General features: G+C 46.7%; 13 protein-coding genes across 13 annotated transcripts; 7 read left to right on the top strand and 6 right to left on the bottom strand.

Annotated features, from left to right (window-relative positions):
• Positions 1–75: 75 nt before the first annotated feature.
• N7495_006825 (3-deoxy-7-phosphoheptulonate synthase class II) lies at positions 76–1,772 on the bottom strand (the record flags this gene model as incomplete). Its single annotated transcript, XM_057209476.1, has 6 exons — positions 76–1,120; positions 1,174–1,225; positions 1,291–1,383; positions 1,444–1,507; positions 1,569–1,678; positions 1,751–1,772. 6 exons carry the CDS (start codon positions 1,770–1,772, stop codon positions 76–78), a joined length of 1,386 nt encoding a protein of 461 aa, XP_057063250.1.
• Positions 1,773–2,107: 335 nt separating this feature from the next.
• N7495_006826 (huntingtin-interacting protein K) lies at positions 2,108–2,526 on the top strand (the record flags this gene model as incomplete). The annotated part of the gene is made up of 2 exons (XM_057209477.1): positions 2,108–2,323; positions 2,392–2,526. The coding sequence occupies 2 exons, from the start codon at positions 2,108–2,110 to the stop codon at positions 2,524–2,526; spliced, it is 351 nt and encodes a 116-aa protein (XP_057063251.1).
• Positions 2,527–2,763: 237 nt separating this feature from the next.
• N7495_006827 (putative MFS multidrug transporter) lies at positions 2,764–4,693 on the bottom strand (the record flags this gene model as incomplete). Its single annotated transcript, XM_057209478.1, has 3 exons — positions 2,764–3,675; positions 3,728–3,974; positions 4,032–4,693. 3 exons carry the CDS (start codon positions 4,691–4,693, stop codon positions 2,764–2,766), a joined length of 1,821 nt encoding a protein of 606 aa, XP_057063252.1.
• Positions 4,694–7,292: 2,599 nt separating this feature from the next.
• N7495_006828 (zinc-binding alcohol dehydrogenase family protein) lies at positions 7,293–8,330 on the top strand (the record flags this gene model as incomplete). Its single annotated transcript, XM_057209479.1, has 1 exon — positions 7,293–8,330. One exon carries the CDS (start codon positions 7,293–7,295, stop codon positions 8,328–8,330), a length of 1,038 nt encoding a protein of 345 aa, XP_057063253.1.
• A 322-nt stretch (positions 8,331–8,652) lies between these two features.
• N7495_006829 (putative short chain dehydrogenase) lies at positions 8,653–9,737 on the bottom strand (the record flags this gene model as incomplete). Its single annotated transcript, XM_057209480.1, has 3 exons — positions 8,653–8,964; positions 9,135–9,470; positions 9,528–9,737. 3 exons carry the CDS (start codon positions 9,735–9,737, stop codon positions 8,653–8,655), a joined length of 858 nt encoding a protein of 285 aa, XP_057063254.1.
• Positions 9,738–11,656: 1,919 nt separating this feature from the next.
• N7495_006830 (uncharacterized protein) lies at positions 11,657–12,358 on the top strand (the record flags this gene model as incomplete). The annotated part of the gene is made up of 2 exons (XM_057209481.1): positions 11,657–11,888; positions 11,997–12,358. 2 exons carry the CDS (start codon positions 11,657–11,659, stop codon positions 12,356–12,358), a joined length of 594 nt encoding a protein of 197 aa, XP_057063255.1.
• A 133-nt stretch (positions 12,359–12,491) lies between these two features.
• N7495_006831 (transcriptional regulator) lies at positions 12,492–13,296 on the top strand (the record flags this gene model as incomplete). The annotated part of the gene is given in 4 exon segments (XM_057209482.1): positions 12,492–12,555; positions 12,705–12,869; positions 12,890–13,071; positions 13,090–13,296. 4 exon segments carry the CDS (start codon positions 12,492–12,494, stop codon positions 13,294–13,296), a joined length of 618 nt encoding a protein of 205 aa, XP_057063256.1.
• Positions 13,297–13,593: 297 nt separating this feature from the next.
• Positions 13,594–14,163, bottom strand: N7495_006832 (uncharacterized protein; the record flags this gene model as incomplete). The annotated part of the gene is made up of 1 exon (XM_057209483.1): positions 13,594–14,163. One exon carries the CDS (start codon positions 14,161–14,163, stop codon positions 13,594–13,596), a length of 570 nt encoding a protein of 189 aa, XP_057063257.1.
• A 1,633-nt stretch (positions 14,164–15,796) lies between these two features.
• Positions 15,797–18,488, top strand: N7495_006833 (Alkaline phosphatase-like alpha/beta/alpha; the record flags this gene model as incomplete). The annotated part of the gene is made up of 2 exons (XM_057209484.1): positions 15,797–16,050; positions 16,103–18,488. 2 exons carry the CDS (start codon positions 15,797–15,799, stop codon positions 18,486–18,488), a joined length of 2,640 nt encoding a protein of 879 aa, XP_057063258.1.
• Positions 18,489–19,099: 611 nt separating this feature from the next.
• N7495_006834 (uncharacterized protein) lies at positions 19,100–19,799 on the top strand (the record flags this gene model as incomplete). The annotated part of the gene is made up of 3 exons (XM_057209485.1): positions 19,100–19,234; positions 19,331–19,555; positions 19,662–19,799. 3 exons carry the CDS (start codon positions 19,100–19,102, stop codon positions 19,797–19,799), a joined length of 498 nt encoding a protein of 165 aa, XP_057063259.1.
• Positions 19,800–21,558: 1,759 nt separating this feature from the next.
• N7495_006835 (putative oligosaccharyltransferase subunit ribophorin II) lies at positions 21,559–22,595 on the bottom strand (the record flags this gene model as incomplete). The annotated part of the gene is made up of 4 exons (XM_057209486.1): positions 21,559–21,798; positions 21,853–22,137; positions 22,195–22,393; positions 22,450–22,595. The coding sequence occupies 4 exons, from the start codon at positions 22,593–22,595 to the stop codon at positions 21,559–21,561; spliced, it is 870 nt and encodes a 289-aa protein (XP_057063260.1).
• Positions 22,596–23,147: 552 nt separating this feature from the next.
• N7495_006836 (putative GPI-anchored cell surface glycoprotein) lies at positions 23,148–24,779 on the top strand (the record flags this gene model as incomplete). Its single annotated transcript, XM_057209487.1, has 1 exon — positions 23,148–24,779. The coding sequence occupies one exon, from the start codon at positions 23,148–23,150 to the stop codon at positions 24,777–24,779; it is 1,632 nt and encodes a 543-aa protein (XP_057063261.1).
• Positions 24,780–25,113: 334 nt separating this feature from the next.
• Positions 25,114–27,494, bottom strand: triA (uncharacterized protein; the record flags this gene model as incomplete). The annotated part of the gene is made up of 3 exons (XM_057209488.1): positions 25,114–25,305; positions 25,379–25,828; positions 25,890–27,494. 3 exons carry the CDS (start codon positions 27,492–27,494, stop codon positions 25,114–25,116), a joined length of 2,247 nt encoding a protein of 748 aa, XP_057063262.1.
• Positions 27,495–27,902: the final 408 nt, after the last annotated feature.

A 27,902-nucleotide genomic window follows, 5' to 3' on the forward strand; every position in this document is an offset into this window, starting at 1 on the left:
CAAATGCTGAGCTTCGCTTGAAGGAATAGACCGAAATTTTCAACTTCTACAAATCTCCTGGGTTGGAGATCCTCATCACTTATCCTCCTCCTGTCGATAGAACCCAGCAACCAAGAATGCCAGCTCCAGCGCCTGCTTTTCGTTAAGACGAGGATCGCAGAAAGTGGTATACCTTTCTCCCAACCCATCTTCCGTCAAGCCAGCAGCACCACCAACACACTCAGTAACAGCCTCGCCAGTTAGCTCAAGATGCATACCGCCCAAAAACGACCCGGCAGCCCGATGAATCTCCAAAGCCTGCCGTAACTCTGACAGAATATCCGTAAAATGGCGGGTTTTGATACCGGATGGAGTTGACTGCGTGTTCCCATGCATAGGATCACATTGCCAAACAGGGACATGGCCAGACGCCTGTACAGCGGCAATATGACCAGGTAAGAACTGCGCGATCTTCCCTGCACCGTAGCGTGAAATGAGTGTGACTTTCCCGATTTCCCGGGCTGGATTGACAGCGTCTAACAAGCTGACCAGATCATCTGCTACCATGGACGGACCAATCTTAATACCGACAGGATTTGCTATTCCGCGGAAGAACTCGACATGGGCGCCGTCAAGTTGACGAGTTCGATCGCCAATCCAGAGGAAATGTGCCGAGGTAGCATAATATTCTACAGCAGCCTGGGCCATTGCTCCAGATGAAGTACTTGTAACCGGGTTTCTGAGTAGCCGGGTGAGGGTTTGTTCGTATTCGAGAGAGAGACCCTCGTGACTGGTGTATATGTCTGCGGTTTCGATACCGCGGTCTTTGTCGATGCCGACTGTGCGCATGAAGCGTAGTGCGTCTTTCACTGCGTTGACTGTTCGACTGTACTTTTCTTTGATCGATGGGGTTATTACATGGCCTAGACCCCAGTCTAGTGGAGAGTGCAGGTCTGCTAGACCTGATGATAGCGAGGCGCGGAGGTAGTTTAGTGTTGCGGCCGAGTGGAAGTATGCCGAGACAAGGCGAGATGGATCTGGCTGTCGCGATTCAACATCTGCCGAGAAACCGTTGATGTTATCACCACGGAATGAGGGCATTTCCACTCCGTCTACCACTTCTGTTGGGCTGGATCGTGGTCTAAAGGAAAGTTAGTCCTTGTAAGATATCTACTCCGTGGCTGAAATACATACTTCGCAAATTGACCAGCAATGCGAGCTATGCGAATGACTGGCTTATTGGCTCCTATGTGGAAAGGCTGGTTAGTAAATGATATATACATCTATGGATGCCGGTGGTTGTTGACGAACCCCAAATTAAAACCAAGCTCATTTGCAGTAGAAGCTTGACTTTAGCCTCAATCATATCTTGAGTGCAGTAGTCAAACAGCTCAGCACAATCTCCTGATCAAGACACGTATATCAGTAAAGTTCTGAAATTCATACATCATTCGTTGGACGAACCTCCTTGAAGAACGAATGCTTTGCCTAAGGCGACATTTTTCAAGCTGGCTTTGAGATTGTTGATCTGATATTTCGATAAGCCATAATACACTTGAAAGTGTTCATTGTAAAATATTTTTATCTACCTCTCGTGTTGTTACTAGAGGCGGGAGCTTTTGCAGCTTCTCTAGTGCGTCTTGTACGCCCTTTTTATCTTCATAGACCACATCTTGCTTGATGGGCTTGGCGGTCCAAGCTATTGAAGAGTCAAGAAGTGTCAGAGTCCGGCCTTCAGCAATAGTATATCAATTGCCGTGGATGAACTTACAGCTAGGGCTCCAGTCTGGCATGGCGGACAAGATCCTTTGATTAGAAGTGGGACCAAAAGCTAACAAAGTTGGGAATTCTACAGCAACTTGTGCGCTGTTTTATGAAAATACAAAAAAGTCAGAAGAAAAAAGAAGGGGGCACACAACTGCAGCTAACAACACATAATTGATTCATTCCATTGGTGTCGGTTATTCACGGTGAGTCATGTTAGTGCCTTGTACTCAAGGCTAGAGAGAGTGTCACTTTCTGAATAGGGTAAGTACATGCGGGGTAGATAAGGTGATAAGAGCTTTGACGGTAAGTCATATATCAGGCAGAAAATGTGATGACGTGTCATCATTCGAGGGCCACAACCATGTCTGGCCCTAACGCTGATCGCAAAGCTGCTGCAGCACTCTCCTCCTTCCAAAGCAATGGAGTTAGCTCACTCGGTCCCCAAGGCTGGTTGACTGTAGACCAGGATGCCCTGGGAAAAGCCATGAGCCGACTAGACATCTCAGACATCACAGGTCATGGCACAGAACAGCGCCGGGGATCTTTCAAGATTAATCCCGCAGATGTCACATTTCTGGTATGGACATATACTCAAAAAGGAATTCCAAAAGTTACGGAGCTAGGGACTGACTGTCGATCATATAGATCGATAACCTGGATCTGAACGAGACCCTGGCAATAGATCTGTTGAAGGCTTATGATGGGGATCTTGCAACTGCCTTGAGAGCCTTTATGGATCCGCGTTCTAATCTAAATGATAGATTTGCATTTAATGTGTAAATTCTCCTAGATTACCAATGCATGAACCGATACGATGTCGGGATGCAAAGCGAAAAAAAAAAAAGATTTCTGAAAAGATGCAACTATTCCAAAAACAACCTCCCCCGCGCTTCTTGAACAACGCCTTAGTAACCTTCAAACTTTTTGGATACTGGGTAAATATTGAATACCATTCGTAGATTGTATTCTATTCTATTCTAATCATAATCATCAGCGTAATAGCCAACCTCTCATGCCTTAGGACTCCTCTTCTTCGACAGCTTTCGGTCGTTGTATTCCTTGTCCTTCATATATCTTCCATAAAACAAGCCAGCCGATCATTGCTTCAACGGCCAGAGCCCACCATACCGCACCGACCATATTATAAGTGAGACCCAGTCCAAGGCCCCAACCACCAAGGAACGGACCCAGAGTACGAGCCGCACTAGCAATACTTTGCGCAACACCATGAACGGTTCCCAGAACAGATGGGTCTGTAACACAATTATTCACGAGAATGACAGCTGCGGGTAGTGCAAATGTGCGGGAAATGACCTGCAAGGAAACAATAAACGTAAATGAGGGCCAAACGATCCAGACGGCACGGGGAAGGATAACCAGGAACGGCATCAGGATGTAAGATAGAGGTGATAGGGGAAGGAATCTGCGGAAAGACATAAGTGTTCCCAGTTTCCCTTGAATGCGAGGGTAGACGAAGATCTGGAGTGGGAGGCCGATAAAGCCGATTATGGCTGTTGCGAGGCCGACGCGGGAGGATGGAAGGCCCAGTCCTCCACTAAAGCGGAACCAGCCATCGCGGGAGCCATCAAAGGCACGGGGGGTAGGTAAGAACACAAATGTCATGGAGGTAAAAGCACTAGTGTGAAAGCACAAGAGGAATTGGGCCAAAATGGTAAGGAGGACGTTGCGTGTCCAAATTTGTCGGAAGGCTGGGCGTTTATGAGCCACGGGATGCGGCCTACGTGAACGAATTGGGCTTGATGATTCTGATGAGTTCCTTCCCACGAAATCGGCGTCGATGAATAGGGATTCATCGCCCGAAGTGCGAGCAAGGGGCCTGTAGTATTCAGGCCGGCGGGTAAAAGCTCGATATATCCTCTTTCCCAGCTTGCGCCCCCAATCGCCGCGGTAGCGCGCAGTTTCATGCGACTAATCAGGTTTGTTAGTTTTTGCAAAACAGATGTATAGAAAGATATCATACCTCATCCAGGCCGAGGAATACAGAGCAAAGAGCCACGAAGATAAAAATGGCATTTATGAGGTTTGGCAAAGCAAATGGCCAGTTTTGCATCCACCACACGCCATCCTTGCCTCCAATGAATGAACCAGGACCAAACAGCCCCGGAAAATTGTGAACAGGTTCAGCTAACAATCCTCCCAAAATCGGACCGATAATGACTCCAATATTAAAACACATTGGCAAAAGCAGAAATGCACGCGATTGGTATCTACAGATTGTCAGTTTCATGGTCGCGTTGCATGTCCATACCTCCAACGTAACATACTTTTTCTCGGCGATAATCTCCGCAATCATCGTTCTCATCACACCAACATTAGAATTCAGTACGCCACCCAGGGTGCGAAAGATAGCTGCGGCAACAAAGGATCGGGAAAATCCGAAGCCTATACACGATATAAAAGTTCCGATCAAACCTATCAAGAGAACTCTCTTGCGACCCATCCATTCGGTATCAGCCAAACGACCCCACCACACAGCAGTCAAGAACTGAGCAGCTGTGAAGCTGCCCTGTAAGATACCAGCTTGTTTAGAGATTATCGAGTCGGGCAAAGATGGATCAAAGGATTTCAATTGATAGAACATGTACGCCTGCAGCGAAGTTTGCGTGAGAGGCTCGGACAATCGAGCCAGAGTTAAAATGGCCAGCTGCCCTTTCTTGGGTAGTGAACTCCATGTCACGGGCTTTTCTTGATCGGCATCGTCTGCGCTATTGGGTTCGACATCAGTATCTTCGAGCGACGGGAATCGCTGGTTCGTGACGAGGGGAGCAGGCTGAGGTCGAATATTTCCATGGTATATAGCCGTATTCTCACTGTGAATATCGCTTTCGCTTTCGCTATACAGATCGGACAGTGATTCTCGACCACTATTTGAGGGACTGTGAACACGGAGATGGTCCGAACTAGGCGGGGAAGAAGGCGACCCCATCAAAGTAGTATTAAGGCACGCGAGCAGATGAAACGCGCCGAGACGACTGTTCGTGGGAGGGATAGTTGGATATAGGAATTATAGTCCTTCTACACCGAATAAGCAAAGCAACAACTATGAAGCTTTGAGTGGTAGGAAAGGTATTAGGTTGAAAACTTCGTTAGAAATCAATGCATGAATCGACATCGACCGCCACAATGCCGACTTAACCGCAAATACGCAAATAGGAATCTTCCGGGTACCAAAAGTCGCAACTCCATTCATGTAGAATGAGAAAGGAGAACCGAATAGAATAAAATCATTGCTTTATGCCAATCATGATGGTGGAATTATTGTGCCCAAGAGGAGGCTAATAACGTGATATGAAGTCAGAAAGTGGTTATGCAGGCAACGCTTCAGTAGATTGTATACCATGTTTGATAGATAACCCGTACTGAAGAGTAAAGAGGAGTGTATATTTTCATTTCTCGATTTAAAAACTGTCGAGTTAATCGATCAGCTCCAAATCACACAGGCAAAAATGGATGGTGAAGATAAAAGAAAACTTACTCTAGGTTACAAGTCAGCAAGGATGGTCAAGTGGTTACGATACCTCCCTCCCATTTAGCATAGGAAAGGTGGTGACTCGGGTTCGAATCCCGATCTTTGCATGGAGTGATCTCTTTTTTTCTTTTTTCTTTTTTCTTTTTTTATTCCAAGAAAATCGGAGGTATTTTTGTTAACTTGTTTAGTTGTCCCCTTCCCTGACCGCTTCCAAGTCTTGGCGCTTATGTATTTACCGCATCTTTAGTGTACGTCGTAGAGCAGGCAAATCAATACTGTTGCGACAGCCGAGAAACAAGGCCATCAACAGACGGAAAGTATTTCGGCCGAAATAGCTTCTGCCGAGACAGCGACTCCGGAACTGGATTAGTATATCACGGCATCCTTGAACGATATGCATTCATCGCAAACGACACCCTTGAGCGATGCGCATTTGCGACAGTAATGTCCCGTCTTCACCGTCTCTTCTGTCTCGGACGAATGTTGACATTCGTCCAGGGCAGAGGGGCGCCCATGTACTATAAGTAGCTAGTTCTTTCATCAATGAAAAAGCAGACTTCACAACAACCACAATATTCAGTACTGTAGAGACCACTACACTTGGTGGTTTGTCTACGGTGTTGAGTAGTGGTTTGTTGAAGCTCACCAACTCCTTTCTACTGCAGTAAACTCCAGTTCCCTTTTACTGCAGTAAGAACTCGAGCACTGTTCTCAGTAACGAGCGATTAGCTAGCTACGCTCGCTAAGCGAGCGACAAATACCTCTTAAAGAGCCTGGAAAAGTTAGATTTGAATGGACTTGAGTGTTTACGAGTATCATGAATAGCGTCAAACCTGTTAGAGAAACATATGGTTAGTATTTACATTTAGCAGTAGAATTGAGTTAATGTTGACGTCAAAGTCTCTGGCAGTAAATAAATAAAAGTGGATCTTTTAACTACGTTATCAGCTTCTTTCAGGCATCAACTCTTTCTAAGGCAGCAATATTGTGATCTCACCCCGCTATCTAACTACATTTGGATACAAAATATATTGATAATACTCATGGGTATAAAGAAAGTTGCAGTACTCTTTCTCTTGGGTATGATTGTGGCTAGGTCTCCAATTTAAGCTTCAGCACATCGATGGAACAAGTTCTTAGTTCTCTGAGCCTGCTTTTCTCTAGTCCCGCTGATATCTTAAGAGCTTCATTCTTTATATGCCTTCAACTTCCGACTTCATCTTTTAAGACCTGATAAGTTCGCAGAGATCTCGTAAAGTGAGGTTCGAGTCCCGAGGTCGTAGTCTGAGTTTATATTTTGATGCATTACCTACTCAGACAGACTATCCATCCGAATCTTCAGTGATGAATCTTGAGCCTATCTCGGTATCAAGTTTGCGATGTATTCCAAGGTTGATTTATACCTGGAAATTCAAAAATTGATCCTCTTGAAACTTTCTTATTCTTTTTCATAACTACCTATCAAGGTAGATAGTTAGATACCCTAACCATCTCTGCGGCTTTAAGATCTGGCTTTAAATCCGACCGGATTTAAAGGACTTTAGTTCTATCAAATCGCATTCTGATCTTCAGGTCCAATCAGTTACAACCTTGAAAGCTCTCTGTAACAATTCTGTCACAGTGAAGACATTCGATCTGTGTTCCACTAATCATGATTACAGCAAATCATAGTTTCACTGTGAGCAAAATGAAGACGGAGTTTGGGGTGCATCATACCCATATGGATCCCTTCCCATGTCGACTGACGTCGGTTTTTGTTTTATCTCTGTCTTATTGCGCTATGTCGTAAAATATGCTAGGCTGGAAAGCTTTACGGCGATAACTAAAGTCCGTAGGCTGATCTAGTTAAGGACAAGGTTCCAAAGTTGTGGGAAAAACCTCGGAGTGGTGGATGGAATATCATAAGATCATGCATGATATTACTTAACTTCCTGCATATAAGTATGTGAGCTCTCACCACCTGGGTAGCCTGGGTCCTAAAGACTTTTTGTTCAAACGATTCTTCAAACACATCCACCAAAACGTTGTTCAACCTGCCAAGGAAGGTTCACCCACCATGACCAGACAACACGAAGCAGCTATCCTCGCTGCGAGTGGTGCCCCTCTCACTATTATCCAGCGCGAAACTCCCGAGCCCGGTCCCGATGAATACCTGATTGAGGTCAAAGCGGTTGCTGTGAACCCCGTTGACTATGCTCAGCGTGATTTAGGTATGCCACCAATCAGTAGCTACCCCGCTTGCATTGGGTCAGACGTTGCGGGAATCGTCGCAAAGATCGGTGCTGAGGTTCCTGCTGGCTCTCCCAAAGTTGGAGACCGCGTTTTGGCTTTGGCTACGAGCTTCTACAGCGCTAATCCCGATCACGGCGCCTTCCAGAAATTTACTATTGCCTCATCCCAGTGTGTGGTGCTTCTCCCTAGCTCCATTCCTTTTGAAGCCGGTGCCATTCTGCCCCTGGCCACCCTGACTGCCCTATCGGGGTGGACCTCGATTGGCATACCATTAAACACTAAGTACACTCCCGGCGAAAAGCAGGCAGTGCTTATTTGGGGCGGGGCAAGCAATGTTGGCACCGTTACTATACAGTCTGCAAAATCTATGGGCTTTATTGTATACACCACTGCCAGTGAGAAGAACCACGCCTACCTAAGTACTCTTGGTGCCGATCGTTCATTTGACTATAAGAGTGAGGATGTGGTTGCCCAGATCGTCGCCGCTGCTAAAACAGACGGGGTTAACCTGACCATCGCCTACTGCTGTGCCGTGCAGACCCTTGGTCTAATACTGGATGTGTTGAAGGAGACTAAGGGCGATTCTACCGCCAAGGTCGCCCACGCGCCTCCTCTTCTACCTGGATCCCCTACCCTGGATGGCGTGGATGTTACCTTCGTATTGCCTCCCATGGAACCCGCTGGCAGACTACAGCACATGTACAACTGCTTCCGTGTTTGGCTTCAGCAGGGTCTAAACACCGGTAGCATCACTCCCAGCCCCAATTCGGAGATAGTTGGAGAAGGGTTTTCGAGCGTGAGTGATGCCATTGATCTCATCAAGGCCGGTGTCAGTCGAAAGAAGCTTGTGGTAAAAGTCTGAATAGTCCTTTATCTTAGCATATCGGGAATTGATATGATTTCAAGTTTATCATCTTATACGCTTTACAAAAAGACTCTTCAAGCAGCAGCTAGATATCATTCTGTCTATAACTGGGTATATTAGCGACTTTTATCATTGTCGACATACAACATTGAAGACAAAAAGTTACTATTAACCCGTTAATTGTAAGGCCAAGAATACAACCATTCAAGCAATCAAACTTTCGCTTCTCCCAATAAGAAACAAAACTCCATGTAAATGAGCACCTGACACCCGATCCGGGCCGTAATTAAGTTATAATTTTAGTCATTTCATATTTGGCTTACCATGCGGCATGACCACCATCCATGCGGAGATCGCTACCAGTCATGAAGCTACTAGCATCACTCAGCAAGAAGACAGCAGCACCACGGTATTCCTCAGGACGCGACAGACGACCGAGCATGTTCTCCTTGGGCCACTGATCACGGCGCTCGGGGAATTGAACGAAGAGATTCTCCACCATGGCGGTGACGATGTAGCCCGGGGAGATGGTATTCACTCGAATGTTATACTGGCCCCATTCAGCGGCCAGATTACGGCTTAGCTGGATGACAGCAGCCTTACTGGCATTGTAAGCTGGGCAGATAAGACCCTTCAAAGAGAAAGTCAGCGCTGTTTGGGAAACCCGTGTATGACGTGGCGAAAATTCGGGGAAAGCAAATCAAAGAGTATTAGGGCATTTGGATTGGAGGAAAGACAAAGTATGACCGACAGGGAAGTGGATGGAAAATATCACGCGGCAAGTCAAGGAAAGGAACGTACCCGATTGGCGACGGTTCCGCTCATACTAGCGATCATAGCGATACTACCACCATTTCCAAAGCGAATCATATGCTTAGCTACGGCCTGAGCAGTCATGAACACTCCAGTAACATTGACTTCAAACATAGTATTGCTGTCCTTGGCCGAATATTCCAGCGCTGGGGTTTCCTGCTGGATACCAGCTGCTGCTACAAGACCGTCCAAGCGGCCTTCATCGTTGGCAATGTTCTCGATCACGCTGTTGAGTAGCTCTGTGTCGCGCACATCGATACGGCGGTACTGAAGCTGTGTGCCTAAGTCCTTGGCCCGCTGCTGGATCTGTGCAAACTCGGGTGCCTATTCAAAGTCGTGATCAGACAATGGCCTTATATGGAAGTTCGTTGTGAAACATACCGGTTCCTCTAGACGGTCAAGTGCATACACCTTTGCACCAGCCTCCAAGAGGGCTTCTGATTGGGTCAGACCAAGGCCACGGCCAGCACCAGAGACAAGGACGACCTTGCCGGCCAAGCTGAACTCGGGCATTCTGTTTTGCTGGCCCATAAGAACAGGCAGCGGAACCACAGGGGCGGTTGGGACGGCTGTTTCAATTGAGACGGACATTGTATCTCTAGGTAGGTATGAAAGGGACCTCGAAGGGTTAAGATGATAGTGCTTGGATGGGAGGATATGATAAAACTTGGTAATAATCGAAACCACGGATCGAAGCACCCTTTAAATATGTAATTCTAAGTGTACAAAGCCCTGAGGAGGTCAATATCCATTACTTTCGGCACCGTGGTCCGGCCAGACCCTTGGCTCTGGTCTCGTGAACATGAAAAGACTGGAAAAAAGGCCGAAATAGGAAATCCATATTCAAGCCAAGATCGGTCTGGTAACTAGCCTAGTTCCGGAGAATGCGTGGCGATATAATTTTCATAATGGATACGCGCTAAAGTCCGGGGTACGGGGTACGGGGTAAGGGGCGCTGTACTGAACATCATATATCAGGATATCGATGGCTTTTAGTGAGGCGAAGAGCTTGGAACCTTGGAAGATCAACCATCATCTACATCATAAGAAGATTAATACGACCACTAGCGATATTATCAATTGAAGCCTGAAGTTTGTTACATGAGCTTTGCTTTGATTCGATTTCCAAATATCCATAAGTCAAGACCTTCGGATGTCCTTATTAGGAAAGCCGTCCTAGCGCCACTAGAGGCTTCAGGTGACTCCAAGCTCCACAGATGAACTGCATATTTCCCTTTCATATTGAACAGATCCGATAGCTTGTTCTAAATATTGATTTTCTTTTTTTAGGATGATCATGTGCCCCTTGGTATCCAATTATCGATCTGGATCTTGTTCCTGGATAGGCAAAACTCAATGGCTCATTCCGTGTATTATTATTTTTTGTCTGAGAGCACATTCCAGCATTGAGTGCTGCAATTTTCATACAAGAACAGAACATTACCTAAATAGCTGATTCCAGTCTTTCTATCGTTCTGTACGGAGTACTAATAGAGGCAATCAAAAAAATCATGAATCATTAAGGGTAGAAAGTCTAGGTAGCACAGTGAACTATGAGGATCTAGATCCATCGCATCAAGACATCACCAATCCACCCAACAGACTCAATCCTCGCAGAAAGCAGATTGGAATATCAACAGGCGAACATAGCGCTATCTGAGTCCTTGTGACCGGCAAATTTACTGGAAAATAGGTGACTTGCCTATTCAGGCGAACCCGAAGCTCTTTGGATCCACATAGTCCAAGTAAAAAAATGAAATCTAGCTCTGGAGGTACATGTGTATCAAAGATTGAACTTTGAAAGGGATGACTCAGTACTAGATCATTATCACGAGACATCTGCTTGACTCATACGATCTTCAAGCTCTTGGCTCTTGACTCTTCGCAACCCTTGCAAGAGTTCTGACAAGATATGTATCTCTGAATTATTAGAAGGTGTAATCCCATGTTTCTAGAGACTTTGAAGCCGGGATTTGTACAATTCAAATTGATTCACGTCACTTTTGCCATCTGATTAGAGATGTAGAAAAATAACACTTCAGAAGAGGCCACCTGGGCAAGCTGGTCAAGAAAACATTGGAAATCATATCGAGAAATATAGCTACTGCACTATTCATTTTTCTTGATATTCGATGCAACTTGATCACGGTGAACATGAGTGTTCAGCGTTCGTTCTGATTCCCCGTGGCTTGGACGGTAACCTTCTAACTAAGGACTATACAGTCTACACAACAGTAGGTAAACCTTGCAAGTTACAAACTTGGAACATCTAAGGATAGAATGGCATTTGATATCAGGATGGAATGATTTATAGTATACAAGACTTTTGATTAAAATTTCATTAAAGATGCCAGACTTCACTTTGGTTTGTAGATGTTGATTATCATTTGACGTCACTTGAGTGGCTGCGCCAAGCCAAGACCTCTGATTCCGCGGATAACTTCCGATTTCTAACTCCGAAAGCTTCACTGTCTACCCAACACCCAGATCTCATCAAGCAACCAGCTTCAATGGGTTCTGCTGCTTCCAAACCAGCAAAATCTGCCGTTGGTGCAGCTTCGCGCCAATATCCCAAGAAGGCCGCTCCTCCGCCCAGAACACCAGCACCGGCTTCAAAAGGCAGAAAAGCTAAAGCACCTCAGGCTCCGAGTGCGCCTACACCACAAAGCCGAGCTCCAGCCTCTGCGCCCCAGGGACCTACATACCATTCAAAAGAGCAACCCTCAGGTACAAAATCCAGTGGTATGTACTCGCGAACTTGATGGTTTAACCCAAAAAGAAAGAAACCCCCCAACAAAAAGCTCCAAACACCCATCTAATGTCTAAGAACCTCCATCTAACAACATATAGCAATTGAGCTCGATGGCCGTGATCCAGACTTCGCCGCCTCCCTCCGAAGTATCGGCCCAGTCGACCCATCCAGGAACTACATAAACCACCGCTCAATACAAACCGTCTTCCCCACAGATTCCAACCCAGCACTTCTAGTCGCAAGCGCTCGCAAACGAATTGAAAAGGCTGCACAGGAAGAAAACGCACAAATTGGACTAGGCGCGGGCCGCCAGTACTTGGATTCCTTCACAATCACACAAGCGCTGTCAATGCGTGATCAACAGCGTTTGCCTGTTAGCGAGATTGAGAAGTCTCTACGGCTGAAGAAGGGGACATTGGATAAGCTTGGGCAGCGCGGACTTTACTCTCGGGCTGTATAGTCCTGGGTTGTCGAAAATACTTTTTACATGCTGGGCGTTACCGGTTCATTCTTTTTCTGCATGTTGTGTTTTTGGTATGGCGTTGATCCATGTACTTGAAATCTGTATAATATTGGCATTTCGGCTACGGCTCATGCCCATCCCTGCTCATGAAATACTGCATAACGCCTCTACTCTGCAGTCTGATGACACAATTGGTCAGTTTTCTCGGAAATACGGAACACATCCGATATGTAGATTGAATATGAGTCGCTATCTAGGTGACTCAAGGAGTCATTTGATCCTTGGAAGCTCCAAGCGAGACAGAAAACTATAAATCCAAGCTACCTATACGATCCCTGTAGAGGTAATACAATTTTCTCAAAATGTAAATTCGAGCTGTACGAGACGAGTCTACACCGGTTCACGGATAGTCCACTAGGCATCTTCACAACCGCAATCAAGTCCATCCAAGAATCATTCATCCAATCTAGTCACATCCTATTTGTACTCGACACAGCTAGCAGCGAAAGTAATACAACCTCTTCAAAGGGCATTCTACGCGGTCACATGGCTACGCAAAACTCACAAGCAAAAGCCCTAATGGAAGCCATAGCTCACCAGGAATAGACAGGGAAAAGCGACCTCGAATTCCAGACGAAGTCGTAGTCCTCTTTGGCGGATCCTACCACCAATACTTCAAGCCAAAGCTCTACACAGAAACGAAACCAGCCGTAGGCAACCAGCCATAGGCAAAGTCGTGCCAACATGGAATTACAGCGCCGTGCAAGTCTGCGGCAAGATACTTGTATAATGCGATTCCAAAGTCCGAAGAAACGGGTTCGTTCCTGAAGATATTATTGGAGGATCTGATGCTACATGCCGAAACTTCTATTATAGGGTTTACGGGTAGTGAGAGGGAGCATGCACGGAGTGTAGATAAAACTCCGAAGGCCTAGAAAGAGCTTTTGAAGAATAATATTATAGATTTGAGATTCGTGTTGAGCGGTTGGAGGGAATGTTCTAGATGAATCAGGATAAGGGGGTAGATGATAGGTGTGGGGTTGTCACAGGGTTTGAAGGGGATGGCTAGGGAGGTACAGGGAGAGAGGTAAAGGATAGAGGGCTATAGATAGACCCGAGGTATCAAGTTTTGATTCCGTGTCAGTGTCCGTCCACTGAGACATGGAATTATTGTGTCGTTATCATTCGTAATAGTATAATATGTCGCTTTTCAGGAGAACTCGTTCATGCTCCTAAGATTCAACCCCTAGCGGCAACATCAATGGTTGTTTTTGTCCACGTTTGAAGCGCCGCATTTTCTCGTATAAGCCCAAGAAAGTCAAGAGGACTAGAAGTGAAAATCGTGGACTATACTCGACGAGAATATCCAACTGGCCATCTTCCGTGGAAAAGGTATTACCAGACGAAAATAGTGCGACAACCTGATTTGTCCTCTCATCCACTAGCTTGAAGTTCGTGTGGCCCTGCCCCGTAGACTCTTTCCAGGTAAACGTCCGGGGCGAACGACTACCAAGATTCACTCGGAAAGAATAGCGTGTCTTGACCACACCCTTCCGATTTAACTGTTCCCAGTTCACAGTGTGGGGGTTGTTTGGGTCTCCTAGTCCAATTTCCATGTCTGATGAGAAGTGCCGGTATCGGCAGACGCCTATGATTGGTGATGCTTTGTTTGAACCAGAGTAGAAGGTCAGGTCTGGTTTGCCTGGTATCATTTGAGAGTTTACAACATGGTATGCTGAGGTGTTTCCGACAGCGATGTCGTAGTCGTGGCCCCAGCGGCTGTGGGTGATGAAATATTGCATAGTTAGGATTTTAGGAGGGAAATTATTGAGTTTACAGGATGGGGGAGTGGCCAGCCTTTTTCAATATGTAAAATCATACCTGCCACATGCATTTGACCTAGTCACTCAGATCAGTTTGTCAAAACAGAGTGAAGCTGGGCAGCCTTGGGAGCTGTTGTGGACTTAGGGGGTTCAGCTTGGCAGCGGTATGTACTCCCTATTTTGGAAGATGATGTAAGACTATGACTCCTAGTTAAATTATCCAGCGTAATGGAAGGAATGGACTGGTCTATTGAAATGAAATTCAAGTGCCATCACTGCCACTAGAATATCTGCATTGAGGGAGTCTTTATTTTGTGATCGACGATGGCTGTGTACCGAGATCCTTACAAGGCTGATTCTCTCTCATAATTGGGGAAAAGCCAAGCGCTGGGAATTTTCTGGAGTAAAATAACGGTTTTGTAAAACTATTACCAGTAACATCGTGTTCGGCGTTAGGCCCCCTTTCCCATAGAGTATAGCAAACTATGAGATATAGCCCTAACGTCGTGACAGGTACTTGACCGTGACATGTATTTGACCACATCAGGAATGATCTGGCGGTGAAATGCTGTTTAGTGAATTCCACGGTGGAACTGACCTATAAATGGAAATACGAACGTGACTAATTCAGCCTCGTGTAACTAGTTCCTAGTGGGTCGAATATGTCTGACACCAAATTTGGAAGGGATAATCTCATTGATTTGGTCATAAGTAATGCTGTACAGATGGATGATTGTTGAAGTAATGTTTGAACAATAAAATAATATTGTTATGTTTGAAAAGGCGAGGTTGATCGACATAGAACCATGCAGGGACTTGATTAAGATCTTCTCCACTTCAGGCAAGGCTGATACGATCACGTCAGAGCATGGAGGAAAGGGAAATACGTATTACTAAGTAAAAAAAAAAATCGGACCCTCAGACCCTGTGAAGAGATCAACAAGCAAGCACTTACTATTTCAGGGGTTTAAAGCTTGAATCAAATCCAGGTTCCCCGGATTCCTTGGCTTTTCTTGGTATTTTTGGGTATTTTTGAAGGGTTCAGAATAGAGAAGTAGTACTATAAATACTTTTATAAGGTTACCTAGTCAAAGTAAGCGAAAGGGATAATAGGATGGGACCGTGTTTTGTTTGTCTCATCTCACAGAGTGTTGGCCATTGGAGTATAACCAGTAGTATACTGTATACTGTAGTGCAACGTAGGACTTCCCGTAACATCGAAATGAAAATAGGGGAAAACATATAAAAGATACAAAAGATATAGAAAAATAGAAGCAATAAGAGAACATAATAGAAAAAGAAACTAGGTTGCATGTCCAAGTCGCGTGCTCTAGTCCCTGATAAGGTCAAGTGTAGTGGATCTTAATAAGATTTGAACGAGGAGTGAGGGTCAGTGAGGGTCTTCCGTGGGCCCTTTTAAGGGTAAGTGTGATTTTCCTTATGTCACTCCTTCAGCTTTTCTTTTCCACTCTTTGACAGAAACACATTCCGGGCCTTTTCCCCCTCTCTTTTCTCTTTCTCTTTTTCTCTTTTCTATTTGTCAACCCTCTTTCTTTCTCTCTTTTCTCTCTTTTCTCTCTTTCTTCTTATTTCCAAGTCATGAGCGGTTATTATGTCGCTCTTCACATCCCTTCCACCTCTACCGCCCTTCCTTTTCTCGGCTCTGGTAGTTAGTGGTCTTGCTTCAAAGGCCCTTCACATTGGCCTCCACTTTCACTCAATACCTTTCCTCTACCTCGTACTATTCTCACCTACTCTCATTTTACCTGACCTACTCGTCATTACTTTCGTGCGCGCATTGCTACAGTATCCTACCCCCGAGACCCGGTTACAATGGCTATCAACATGTATAGGAGGATTGATTTCGTATGTATCTTTGTACTGATGAAATGGATAACATTGACTGGGTATCTACTAGTCTGACCACATGGGGTGCTGCAGCCATTCAGTTTGGCTTCTTCATGCAGACCGGTGCAGAGGTCGCCTGGGCTGCCAGTAGTAGCTTTGTCAGCGATCCCGCTGCCATGAAGATCTTGCTGAGTGGCATCTCTACTGTTTTTGCTGCAGCTACAGCACTGGCTATCATTGCTTGGTTGATTCACTCGAAACTTTACGCGCTGACCGATCTTGGGTTGCAGGCAATCCGAGGCGTGCTCATAGGGGTAGTGAGAGCACGACGTAATGTGCTATTGCTATCAACACCAAAGGTAGCTTGGAAGGCTTCAGTTTCATCAATCACTGCTCGATCTATCCGCACTTTCGGGTTCGTCTTCGCCGCTCTCACCTCATTATTGATTTTGGAAATTACTCGACCAGCTATCCCGTACGAACACCTTTCAGGAGCATTGCCTCTGACCCTACTTGATGCTTTCGGTAAAAAGTCAAATACCCTTCCTGGTTGTCGCAACCCTGCATTGAGATTCCCACTGTGGAGAGAGAAGCATCCAGAACCCGAGCAGTGGTCACGGGCAACCTGGCTCCCTGAGGATGCTCCGCCAGGGTTTAGCCGGTGGGATATGAACCCCGAGCAGCGCATAGAGAAGGATCATGAAAGTCAGGAGGATATTGCTTGGTCTTTGTGTCCTACTGGCGATGAGAATTTGGGCCTATTTAACCCCAAGTCAGACCCGCTGAAGATTTCCAATCTGGGCGGTGATATCTACGAGCCTTTGCGCGAGGCATTTGAAAAGCACTCCGTGGAGATAGATCATGTTGTCTTGCTGACCCTCGAAAGCGGGCGCAAGGAACTGTTCCCTGTGCAGCAAGGAACTCCCCTTTTCGATGCTCTCGCCAATTCTCACTTAACCAATGACAAGGAGGATGCAATTGATAAACTGATCGGCATCACTCCTATTGCACAGATGTTGACTGGCGAGTATTCGCTGAATAGCAAGGGCGAGAAGGCCGACCTAAGCGGAGCAAACTGGCACGACTCAGCAGAGGAAGGCATGGGAGGACTTAATGTCCGCGGGGCCGTCACTGGCAGTTCGTTGACTTTCAAGAGTGTCTTGGGTAGTCACTGCGGTGTCCATCCATTGCCAGTGGATCTTTTGGAGGAAACTGGGCTGGAGATCTACCAGCCATGCTTGCCACAGCTCTTCAATCTATTTAACAAGGTGAAGCCCAATGATATCTCAGCTAACCAGTCTGAAGCTCTGCGCAACCCGTGGAAATCCGTTTTCATGCAGTCCATTACCGACGATTATGATCGCCAGAATATCTTGAACAGCAACATGGGCTTCGAAAATATTGTCGTCAAGAACAACCTCACCTCTCGTCGGTCCAAGTACAGGGCCAAGGGCAGTGAGATCAACTACTTTGGATACGCTGAAACAGAATTGATGCCATACATCCGAGATCTATTCGACGAGGCCGCAAACAATAAGACTCGCATGTTCCTATCTCACGTAACCAGCACCACCCATCACCCCTGGAACACGCCAGACAATTTCAAAAACCAACAGTACATGGGCGATCGGGGAAGCGTCAACCACAGGAACATGAATGACTATCTCAACACGGTGCGATTCGTCGATAACTGGCTAGGCGACATTATGAATATGCTCGACGAATCAGGAATCGCTAATCAAACTCTGGTTGTCATTGTCGGCGATCACGGCCAGGCATTTGGTGAAGACAACGAAGAATTGACAGGCACCTACGAGAATGGTCATATCAGCAACTTCCGAGTTCCACTTCTGTTCAGACACCCGCGCATGCCTCATATCGATATCCAAGCAAACGCAACATCACTCTCAATCATTCCTACCATTCTCGACATGCTTGTTCAGTCTCAATCTCTCGACTCCCGCGCTTCAGAAATTGCCTCTGCTCTCCTCCCAGACTATCAAGGTCAATCTCTCATCCGCCCCTTTGTCTCCTCCGTTACAGAATCTCACGGCCATCCTCAAATTGAGGATCCGGACTCTAAAGATGAAATGGAGGCCCGCGCCTTCTGGAGCCCGAAGAAAAAGCCGGGGAAACACCACGAAGCCTCTTACACGCGCCTTCAATGGAACTTCGGCCTGGTTAACGCCGGTGGCTCCATGATTTCCGTGACTGCTGCTGGTACACCATATCGTCTTGTCCTCCCTATCAAGGAGGGCTTCGAGTATGTCTTTACTCACCTTGGCGAAGACCCTGGTGAGCTCCACCCATTCAAGGCTTGGACGATTTCCGAACTTCTTGATGAAGTTGAGACTAAGTATGATGAGAAAGCCATTGAATGGCTCGAAGATGCAGAGAAGGTTGGCAAGTGGTGGGTCAACGAGCAAATCCGAGTATGGGGATACACGGAAAAATAAATTTTCATCACTTTTCAACGCCTCTTGATATCCCCGTTCACCTACCTCGCATGAACACATGCAAAAATTTCCCTCCATGTTATTATTACCCCTTTGTTCCATTACGATCATATCTCTAACGGAAGTCTCAATCTGACTCGGCTGCATTTTCATTCTCATTTTTTGTCGGATTTGATCCATATCTGATATCCCATCCAGTCATGTTTCCATGAGCTGGCTTTCATTGTTTCTGCGCATATTCAAAAGTGCTATGGGAGGTCCTCGTGTACATAAATCTCCTTGAACTCGATTCGTGCATATTAAAAGAATCCATTGTTATCAACTATCTATCATAAAATATGCTTTTTTGCTCTGAATATGAATCTTAATTGAGACCTGGAGAGTAAAGTGAGTGAAAGAGTAAGGTCAATCCAACGTCCTTGAGCAGTTGAGTGAATTTTAGCATTCACTACGAGTCCTACTCCTATAAGAACTATATAATTCTCCCCTGGAATCCTTTCTTCATCATCTCTCTCATATCTACCTACCTAACCAGATTGGAGAATCCAGGATACTCATCGAGTGGTCCTAATCATCGGGAATCTCAAGCCCTCCAATTAGTAGAATGTCCTATGGTAACGGACCTGTTCCCAGAAGAATTGCGTAGTGCTAGCATCGCAATTACGTATCATATCTGTGACAGCAATGAATGGGAACTATTCGCACTTGAAGTCTCTCTACGCATAGTAGAGAAAGGCTCGACCGCGGTTAGTCCCGACATTGATACGCAAAGCCAATTCAGCTATGTTAACAACGTCGACGATGCCTAAAATGCTGATATCGATACTACAGACGCCTATCAGGATGAAGGCCCCGACTTCGAAATTCCCGATTTCTGCGAGTACCACACTGTGGCTTGGAGGACTACCGTATGTCCAACTCAACCTCATGAACGAGGAACGGAAGATGCCACTTCAAAGTACGGAGAAGAGGGTCATAAAGCCGTTATGGATACTCGGCTGCAACTTTCTACAACCGATGACCAAAACATTTGCTGCGTCAACGAAAGCTGGCACAAGCTTGGTCGGGTTCATCTTGTTCAATCCAGAGATGGAGGAATAATTCGTGACTTTCATTCGAAAAGAACAGCTCGATAAACAAATCGGGATGAGGTCTGCACCGTGAGTGCTAAAGACCGTGCAAACCCCGAATGTTGCCAGTGCCGTTGAATGGGATGATTGTGAAAGCGCATCGTCTGTCGGTAGAATCATCCCAAACTCTCACATCTTCATCTCTCCCCCGGCGTCTAATGTGGAGCAGTGTGAGGTCTAATGAGGCTAAGTCGAGCCTACAGATATATCTTTCCTCACGTTCCTGTCTACCAAAGGGAAGATGAGCAGGTTACTCGATCAAGAAGCTTTTGGCAACATCTCAGTGTTACTTTAAAAGTAACCGATTTACCTCTCGGAACCCGGTGACTTTCTCCATTAATCGTAAAGCATTCTCTATCCGAATTCTCTTTTACTCTTTCATCACTCAACCATCTCACTCTTCGGCGTACACAACCAACATTCTCCATATGTATCTGGATTGGTTAAAGTCATTGAAGACCATGGCCCCATAGACATGAACAGCCAATACATCCCGACGTTCATCAATCTACTTTTGGATCAGCGACGCAGCTTCATCATGAATTATTCAACCATTCCTTCGGACATTGCCCCCTGGACGCAACTGACGAAGAAAAGAGGTCGCACTGGGAGCACATCAATATATATGAAAGAGGCGAGAATTCCATGCTCCGCGCGTCGACCGATAAAGGCTCAATATGAATTGTTTGTTGATTCCGATAGACTTTGATGTCCAGTTCAATTGCTAGAACTGCCGCCAAAGAGATCCTCTCGATTCCCGATTGACCAAGAATAGTAAGCAACCTGATATCGATATTGCAGACTCAGACTCCCGTAAGACGAAGAAGCTGCAGGAGAGGAGCAGAACAGAGAGGATGGGTAAGATACGAGTGATTCTGCATTCCAAGGTTGCGGATGAGACTAATCGGCTTTCTATAGATAGCCTCGACGTCTCTAAAAGATTATATTTCGACATATATTTCGCTTTTCGACTCGAACTACCTGAATAATGCCCGTCAAATTTCATGTCGTTGACGGGTATCTTTTGGCTCTTTGAGTACACTCATATGTACGTTGAATGACAGGTTTAGAGTCATCAACATAGAAGCAACATCATATTCAGATATGGAGGAGGAGGCGCCGCCGCCACCTAGTGTACAGCGCCTTCGTCTACGAATGGGGCCACAAATTGAGGATATCTGCCCTTCTCCGTCGTCGGCTGGCGTTTCTATGAGAATAATTCGAAAGCCAAGAAGGCCAGGATGGATAACAAGAAGGTTAACTGGAAGGCAGGAAAGTAGAAGAAGAGATAGATATGGTTTTAGTTCCAAATTGAAGAGTTTTTTCAATAGCTATTCCAAACGATAAACTTCCTACATAAATAACTGTTTTCCCACTCATTACGAACCTTGGAAAACTTCCAAGGTTGGGGCTCTGCAAATCAGCAAGTGCCCAGGTGCCCAGATATCTCTATAATTTAGATATGGAGTACTAGACATTCGCAGTATAAATCTTGAAATGGGAGGTTTAGGCTACTGGCGGAAAGAAGGCCGGCAGCAAGAGAGTCCACGGGTGGAATCAAATGAAAACTAATGGATTTGAGCTAGCTGGAACCTAGTCCCAGGTACTTTCAAAGGCTACCTAGGCAGTTGCCTAGTTATCAGCTGTTTGAATCGATAGTCAGAGGGTCAAGAATAAATCCTTTGTCCTGAAGCATGTAGGCATGTTTTAAAGCTACTGTACTTCGTACATCTGCATAGTTTGTACAACCCTGGCCTTCCGGCCAAAGCTCACTATCAATAATTCAAATAATAGATGATCATCACAATTTTCACCAATATAACGCTGCATTTTTTATGAAAAAGATGGATATCATCATAGCTAAGTTACAGTACCATGCGACTGGACGATACAGGGCCCTGACAGGGTATGAGTTTTTAGTCGAGCGTTAATGAGAGAGCTCAACGAAGGCCTGCAAGACGCCGGCCTTGTACTTCACCCAATGCACGGCTACCGCTCACGAATGCGACTGTACCAGCAATAGCCGCAGCTGGCAGGATCTCGAACAGGTTCCAGGAAGTGTAATATAGGAAGAAAAGTCCCTCAAAGGCAAAGAGAGATCCGAGAAAAACAAGATGAGGCAGAGGAGCCGTCTTGAAAGCCGTGGGAAGGTGGTTGACGTTGGCGCCGAGGAAGATCCACTGGTAGAGACGAATTAGTAACCTCGCCAATAACGAGACGTGAAAAGATCTCACCAGGCCGCCTAGAATTGGGAACGTAGCAGCAACTAGGGCCACGAAAACTAGAGTAATGATGATGGGAGGACTTGTGGCAGCATCCTTGAAGATGTGGGAGATCTGTGGTTGCTTGCCGTATCTCTCGACAGTGAGGGTCGGCACGGGCACATCGGGGTTGCGCTCGATCGACAGCTTGAAAACAGAGCTGTCATATGGTTCAGAGTCTCCAAAGGAACCGATAACAACTCGTGCATCAATTGGGTTAGGGAGGGTAAGGAATTGAACCGGAAGCTCCTTCTGGGTCTAGGTGTCTAGCGTTAGCTACTTAGCTAGTCCAAGAGTAGCTCTTCCATTGCTTACCAATTCGAGTCTGGACTTGCCATTCTCCTTGACAGTAAATGGGTAGGAGATATCTAAGCCAGTCTGGCTATCCTTCAATAGCAGGAAAGCTTGGTGTGGCCGTTTCGCAGAGCTTCCTTCTTGCGCAGTCAAGGTGACGCGCAATGTATCCGCACCGGCGAGCGCGACCGGATTCGACAGCGGCTTCGAAGAAGCGAACCTAGTAAAGAAGCATATTAGCTACAGGACATCAAATCCGATTCCCATGATGCCTACTGTTCCTTGAATCCACCATTGATCCCTGCGCCCTTATGTTGAACTGCCACGGTGGCATCAGTAAAGCCCCAAGCAGATGCAGCCGCCACGGGCAGGGCAGCTGATGCCAGAAGACAGAACAGAACGGTGGCCTGCCACAGATACATTATGAAAAGAATAAAAAACAAAAAGCCAGTGAATCAAGGCGTGGGTTGGAAGAGCAAGGAGGTGTTGGTTGACAAGTTGCAGAATAAAAGGCGGAAGGGTTGATGAAGCCGATAAGCGCCGATCGACTTTAGCCCTAATTTCTTTTCTGCTGTGACTTGACCTCTTCCCCAGATTCTGGTCGCCCTGGCTTCACTTCGGACAGCCTCGGGTGCCTGATCAAATGAATAATTATTGCCCTGGTGGTATTCATCCATTGCATAATATAGCCGGACCTTCCTCGTGACTTCTGTTGCCCTTTAATCCTAAAGCTGGCCCTAAACCCCAACTTCTGCCCTAGCACCGACACAGCACTTCTGACGTCGACGCAAAAGCTCCTCCTGATTCCAAATAGAGATATCTATTCACTTCTGGATGCCACAATATTAGGGCTATTTGCGTAATACCCCATTGTTGTGCACTTCGACTTCGACTTCGACTTGTACGTTCCCCCTCTCGGAGTTAGGGTTCGTCAACTAACGTATTTCCCTATTGACTTCCAGATTTCTTTCACCATGCCTCCCAAAAGGGGACGGAAGTCATTGCCAGCGCGTATTGATGATTCTTCCCTATTGATCTCCACTTTACTTCCATCTCGACGCTCACCTCGAGTACCTACGACTAAAAATGCTTTGAATGGCGACGAATCCCCCAACCCTCTCCGAGTTTCTTCCACCACCTCACCTCAGAAATCTACTCACAGTAGTCCTGTTGCTCCCAAAACACCTACTCCAACCAAAAAGGCTTCTACATCTAACTTAATCGGCTCCCGCCGACGCACATTCCAAGCTCGTCCTTCTCGATTGTCAAGTGTTTACACGCCGGTCGTGGAACCTGTCAACCCAACTCAAAGTAGTCGCAGAACGAGACAGTCAACCGCCCTTGAGCAGGTCTCAGACGAAGATTTTTCAGAAAGTGTCGGCTCAACCGGTTGGACTTACGACCAGTACATGGGCGGCCAAAACACAATGGCCCCAAAATCTCCCAGTGCGTCCTCATTGGGTAAACGCTCTTCTACTCGTGTTCGAAAGCCTACCATTCGTGCTATTGAATCACTCGAGTCGGTCATTAAGAAGCCGATCATCAAATCCCGCGGCAAGAGCAAGACCGCCGAAACTCTCAAAGAAGAGACTCCAGCCCTGGTTTCAACCCCAACACCTACTCCAATCACTCCTCCGGCCCCACTTACCAGTACCTCCACAAAGGCAACCCGCAAAAGTAAGCGGGTCAAGAACGGCAAGAAGCCTGCCAAAGCTCCGAAGTCTAAATTGATTGGTGATGACATCGATGTTGATCAAACCGGCAAGAATCTATACAATCTTGTTGTACTTGCCTTGAGTCCCGAATTCGTTACTCCCCCTGACCCTGAGGCTTTCATTGCCGAGGCACGCAAGGCTTGGGAGCTGGGCTTAAAATTCCCACAGGATGAGCTGAACGGCACCGATGGAGAAGTTGCCGAAGTTCGCGACGATGATACCAACGTTCCCGATGTCGATACGGAAATGTTAGACGTTAATACCAATGTTCTTGAAGCCAACGCCAAAGTTCCCGACATTGACACGGATACCACCGAAGAGCACGAGCCAATCTTCCTGAAACTGCGACGTGTTCGACCTCCTAGCATTGACATCGATGGGTGGTCGAATACTGGCCGTGTCAGCGCCAGTGGTGACGAAGTTCTTTCGTCGCCCAAGGGACAAAGCCCTTACCGCCCACATTGCACTTTATCCGAGAATGGACTTCCTCCCCCACCAGTGCGCAGTCGCCGAGATGACAAACCTTTGGTTGGACTCCCGCCCCTTGTGGGCGATCGCAATGTGCCTTTTGTATCGGAGGAGGCGCCGCAGGAGGCGCCGCCGCAACCTAGGGTACAGCGCCTTCGCCTACGAATGGGACCGCAAGTGGAGGATATCTGCCCTCATCCGTCCTCGGCCGGCAAGAAACGCCGTGCCGAGGACTGTGAGAATGGGCACGAAGCCAAGAAAGCCAAGAAGGGTATCAAGAAGGCCGAGAAGAAAGCCGAGAAGAAAGCCGAGAAAAAGGCTGAGAAGAAGGCTGAGAAGAAGGTCGAGCAGAAGGCCGAGAAGAAGGTCGGTAGTAAGGCTGAGAAGAAGACCGACAAGAAGGCCATCAAAAAGCGCAAGTAATTCTTTTTAGGTTAAATCGGCGACGCACTTCCCGAGGAAGGCGTGTGGACGCTTTACTTCAATTATCAACTTTTTACCTATTCACCCACTTATTACAAAAATGCATAAATTAGTTTCAAGTGTCTCATCTAGGTATGCACCGAGTGAATGGAGAATGGGATATTCCCAATCCAGAAATTCAATAGCAGAACGAGAAATCAGGAGATTTTCTATCGACTGAAATGCAAACCTTTTAAACCAGAGCCCATGCAAAACCCCATTTGCAATCCAGGGTTGATAAGAACGAAGCATGATAATGAAAAAAAGGGTAAAGCTATCTTGATAAAATACATGTTCATGAAGCAGGGAAAGGCTCGTCAGGATCCGGCACAGCTCGTGCCAGAACGCGGATATTATCCACGAAGCCCTTGACCAGTTCTTCGTACTGGTTTGTTGAATCACCAGCCATGGCCAGCTTTCCTTGACGGCGAATTTCATCGGCTGAAACTTCTAACTCGAGTTCATGTTCAAATTCACCCTTCGGGGACTATTAGATAAAAAGGTCAGAAGACTGGTCGAAGTTACACAAGATTTTGTATGCAATGGTAAAGAACACTTACATTTGCTTTGGCGACCTGTGTCAAGTCGACCTGGTAGGCCAAATGACGATAGCTCATGCGGTCTTTGATACGTTCGCCCTGACTGCCTTTGACGCCTTCTTGGGGAAGTTCGTCGCCGATCTCACCTTCGTACTCCATTTCCAGATTGACACTGATACGCCAGTCGACATGAGTTTTCGGACTGCTCACGTCAATGTCTGCGAGACGGCATTTGACGATCTTCGCGAGGACCTTGCCGCTTCGCAAGTCTCTTGTCACACGGACTTTTGGCGAATGCCGACGGTTGAGATTCTGGCGAATCAATGGTGGCAGCTCTTCTGGGTTGACTGAATAAAATGTATCACGCTCCTTCTTGTGCGCGTACGAGATCGGGATACGATTTGCGTTGTTGCTTGGGATTGAAGCTTTGACAGTCTCGTTTAAAAAGTTGTTCATAGCACGATGTTGTTCCTAAAGCATTTCCTCGTCAGTTTGCTTTTCTTTGTCAGGCGATGTTAGAGAAGTGACATACCACAGTCATGTTGCTTTGGAATGAGGTCCGGGCTCGTGAATTGTTGACGACGGCCTCAGTGAATATGGGCAAATTCAGCCTCTCACCCCGCTCCAGATCCATGAGGTGACCTAATTTAGCTTCTATCTCAACAACGCCAGAGGGTCCGTCGTTACGCATAACGACAAGCTGGAAAAGGAAGTCGGAAACCGTTTTTGTGATTTCTTCATAAGGGATTTTGCCAGTGATCGACGGTTCCCACGGACCAAGGCCGCCTGGAACAGACGGCGGCGGTACAAAAGGAGCTGATGCCGCAGAGGGATCATTAGCATTGGGTGGAGCTGAGTATGGAGAAGATTCCGGGGTGGCTGCGTTCAGGGTCTGTGAAGGGCGTGAAGAAGCAGCAGGAACTGACGATGCCGCCGCCATTGACGACCTACGAGAAGCCCAAGGGTCCGGGTCCAAGCGTCTCGCTGCTTTTGAGACAGTAGGCTGAGGGTTTTGAATGATTGGGCATTTCCCCTTCACACGAACCGATCGTTGTGCAAAAATTGGAGGTTCATTGAAGCGTCTTCGCTTTCGCTTTGGTTGGCTTTCAAGTTGAGGACCCGATTCGTTATCCACTTCCATCTTCAAAGGATGTGATCCACCTCTCGAAACGGACGGAGAGCTTATTATTTGTGAATCTAACGCGGGCGCAGAATTGATTGGCATTGTATAAGTTTCAATTCCCTTTTTCTCTGCAGGTGAGAGAGAAGGTGCAACTGCTGCGGCAATAGAATTATTCTGATGGGAGTTCCCTTTCGTGCTCGAAGTCGAAGTATCTTCTTTTGAAACACTTGGGTGAAACTGAGATGTTGATTTGGAAGGTCGTGAGCTAGGAGAAAAGGTCCGTTGGGTCACAGGGGATTGTGTTTGTGTTGCATCCCGGGGGTGGGGATCAAATAGGGGCCGAGGACTGGATAGAAGATGACGCGGTGAATCGCGACCGGAGGACAGTGGATACACGGAGGAAGGTGATTGAAGAGTTGATTGAATAGATGAAAAAGCAGGATGAGGACCGAGTGGAGTTCCTGGGATCGACAAGCGGTGTGTGGAAGGGGGTGAAAAATGATGTGGGCGAGCTTGCGGCGCCGAAGGAGGACTTTCAACAATTGGGCGTGATGGATTCGTCATCACAGTTTGAAGAGAATGGGAGCGTTGCTGTGCAAAGTATGACTGTGATTCACCCGTGGGCTGCTGAGATGTGTATGGTGAAGTCAACGGACCAGCGGAGTGTTGAGAATTGAACGTTGATGCGCCGTATACATCACGCGGCCCGGGTCCATATGGGGTTGAAACTTGTGAAGGGCTTTGACTACGCTGCGATCCGACTGATGTATTGAGTGGTGGAGGGCCTGCATTGAACTTCTGGTAAGGCGATTGGGCAGGAGGGCCGTAAGGTGAGGAGAGTTCGGGTGAGGTGTGATGCGGTTGTGGTATTGGAGGTTGAGGACGTCCTAAGTAATCCGAATGACTCTGCGCACGCTGTTTAAGGGAGGGATCTGATATAGGGCTAGAAGATTGACTGGTTGGAGGAGGATTAGAGGCGCCAGCGTCGCTATTCATGATTGTGCGCAAATCCATGGCGATCACATTCACCCCGAGGGCACCACCACTACCACCAGCGCAGGTTTATAAAGAGAAACACGCGCCTACAGTGTGCGACATCAAGACGACACCAAGTGTCGAGAGTGTTGGTGGAGTGACAAACGATGGATGCGAGACAAAGAGAAAGGGAGAAGTTCTCAGTGCGGATCGCGCGAATCAGGAAGCTTGGGAGGATCATCGCCGCTTTGGGGTCACTTTAAAAGAGCCACGCGATCACTATATATTTCAATATTGGCTTATTATAGACTATTGTATTGGCTTGTTCAAGAACTAGCTATATACCAAGCTTTTCAATATACATTATAGCTTCCAGGATGCCGAGCAAGGCTAACGGCGCAGGTTTCACCTGACTATGGAGACCATATCTATAGCGGATTCTTCTAT

Source organism: Penicillium taxi (assembly GCF_028828555.1).
Source record: "Penicillium taxi strain IBT 34144 chromosome Unknown utg000004l_segment0_segment0, whole genome shotgun sequence".
Classification (NCBI taxonomy): Eukaryota; Fungi; Ascomycota; class Eurotiomycetes; order Eurotiales; family Aspergillaceae; genus Penicillium; species Penicillium taxi.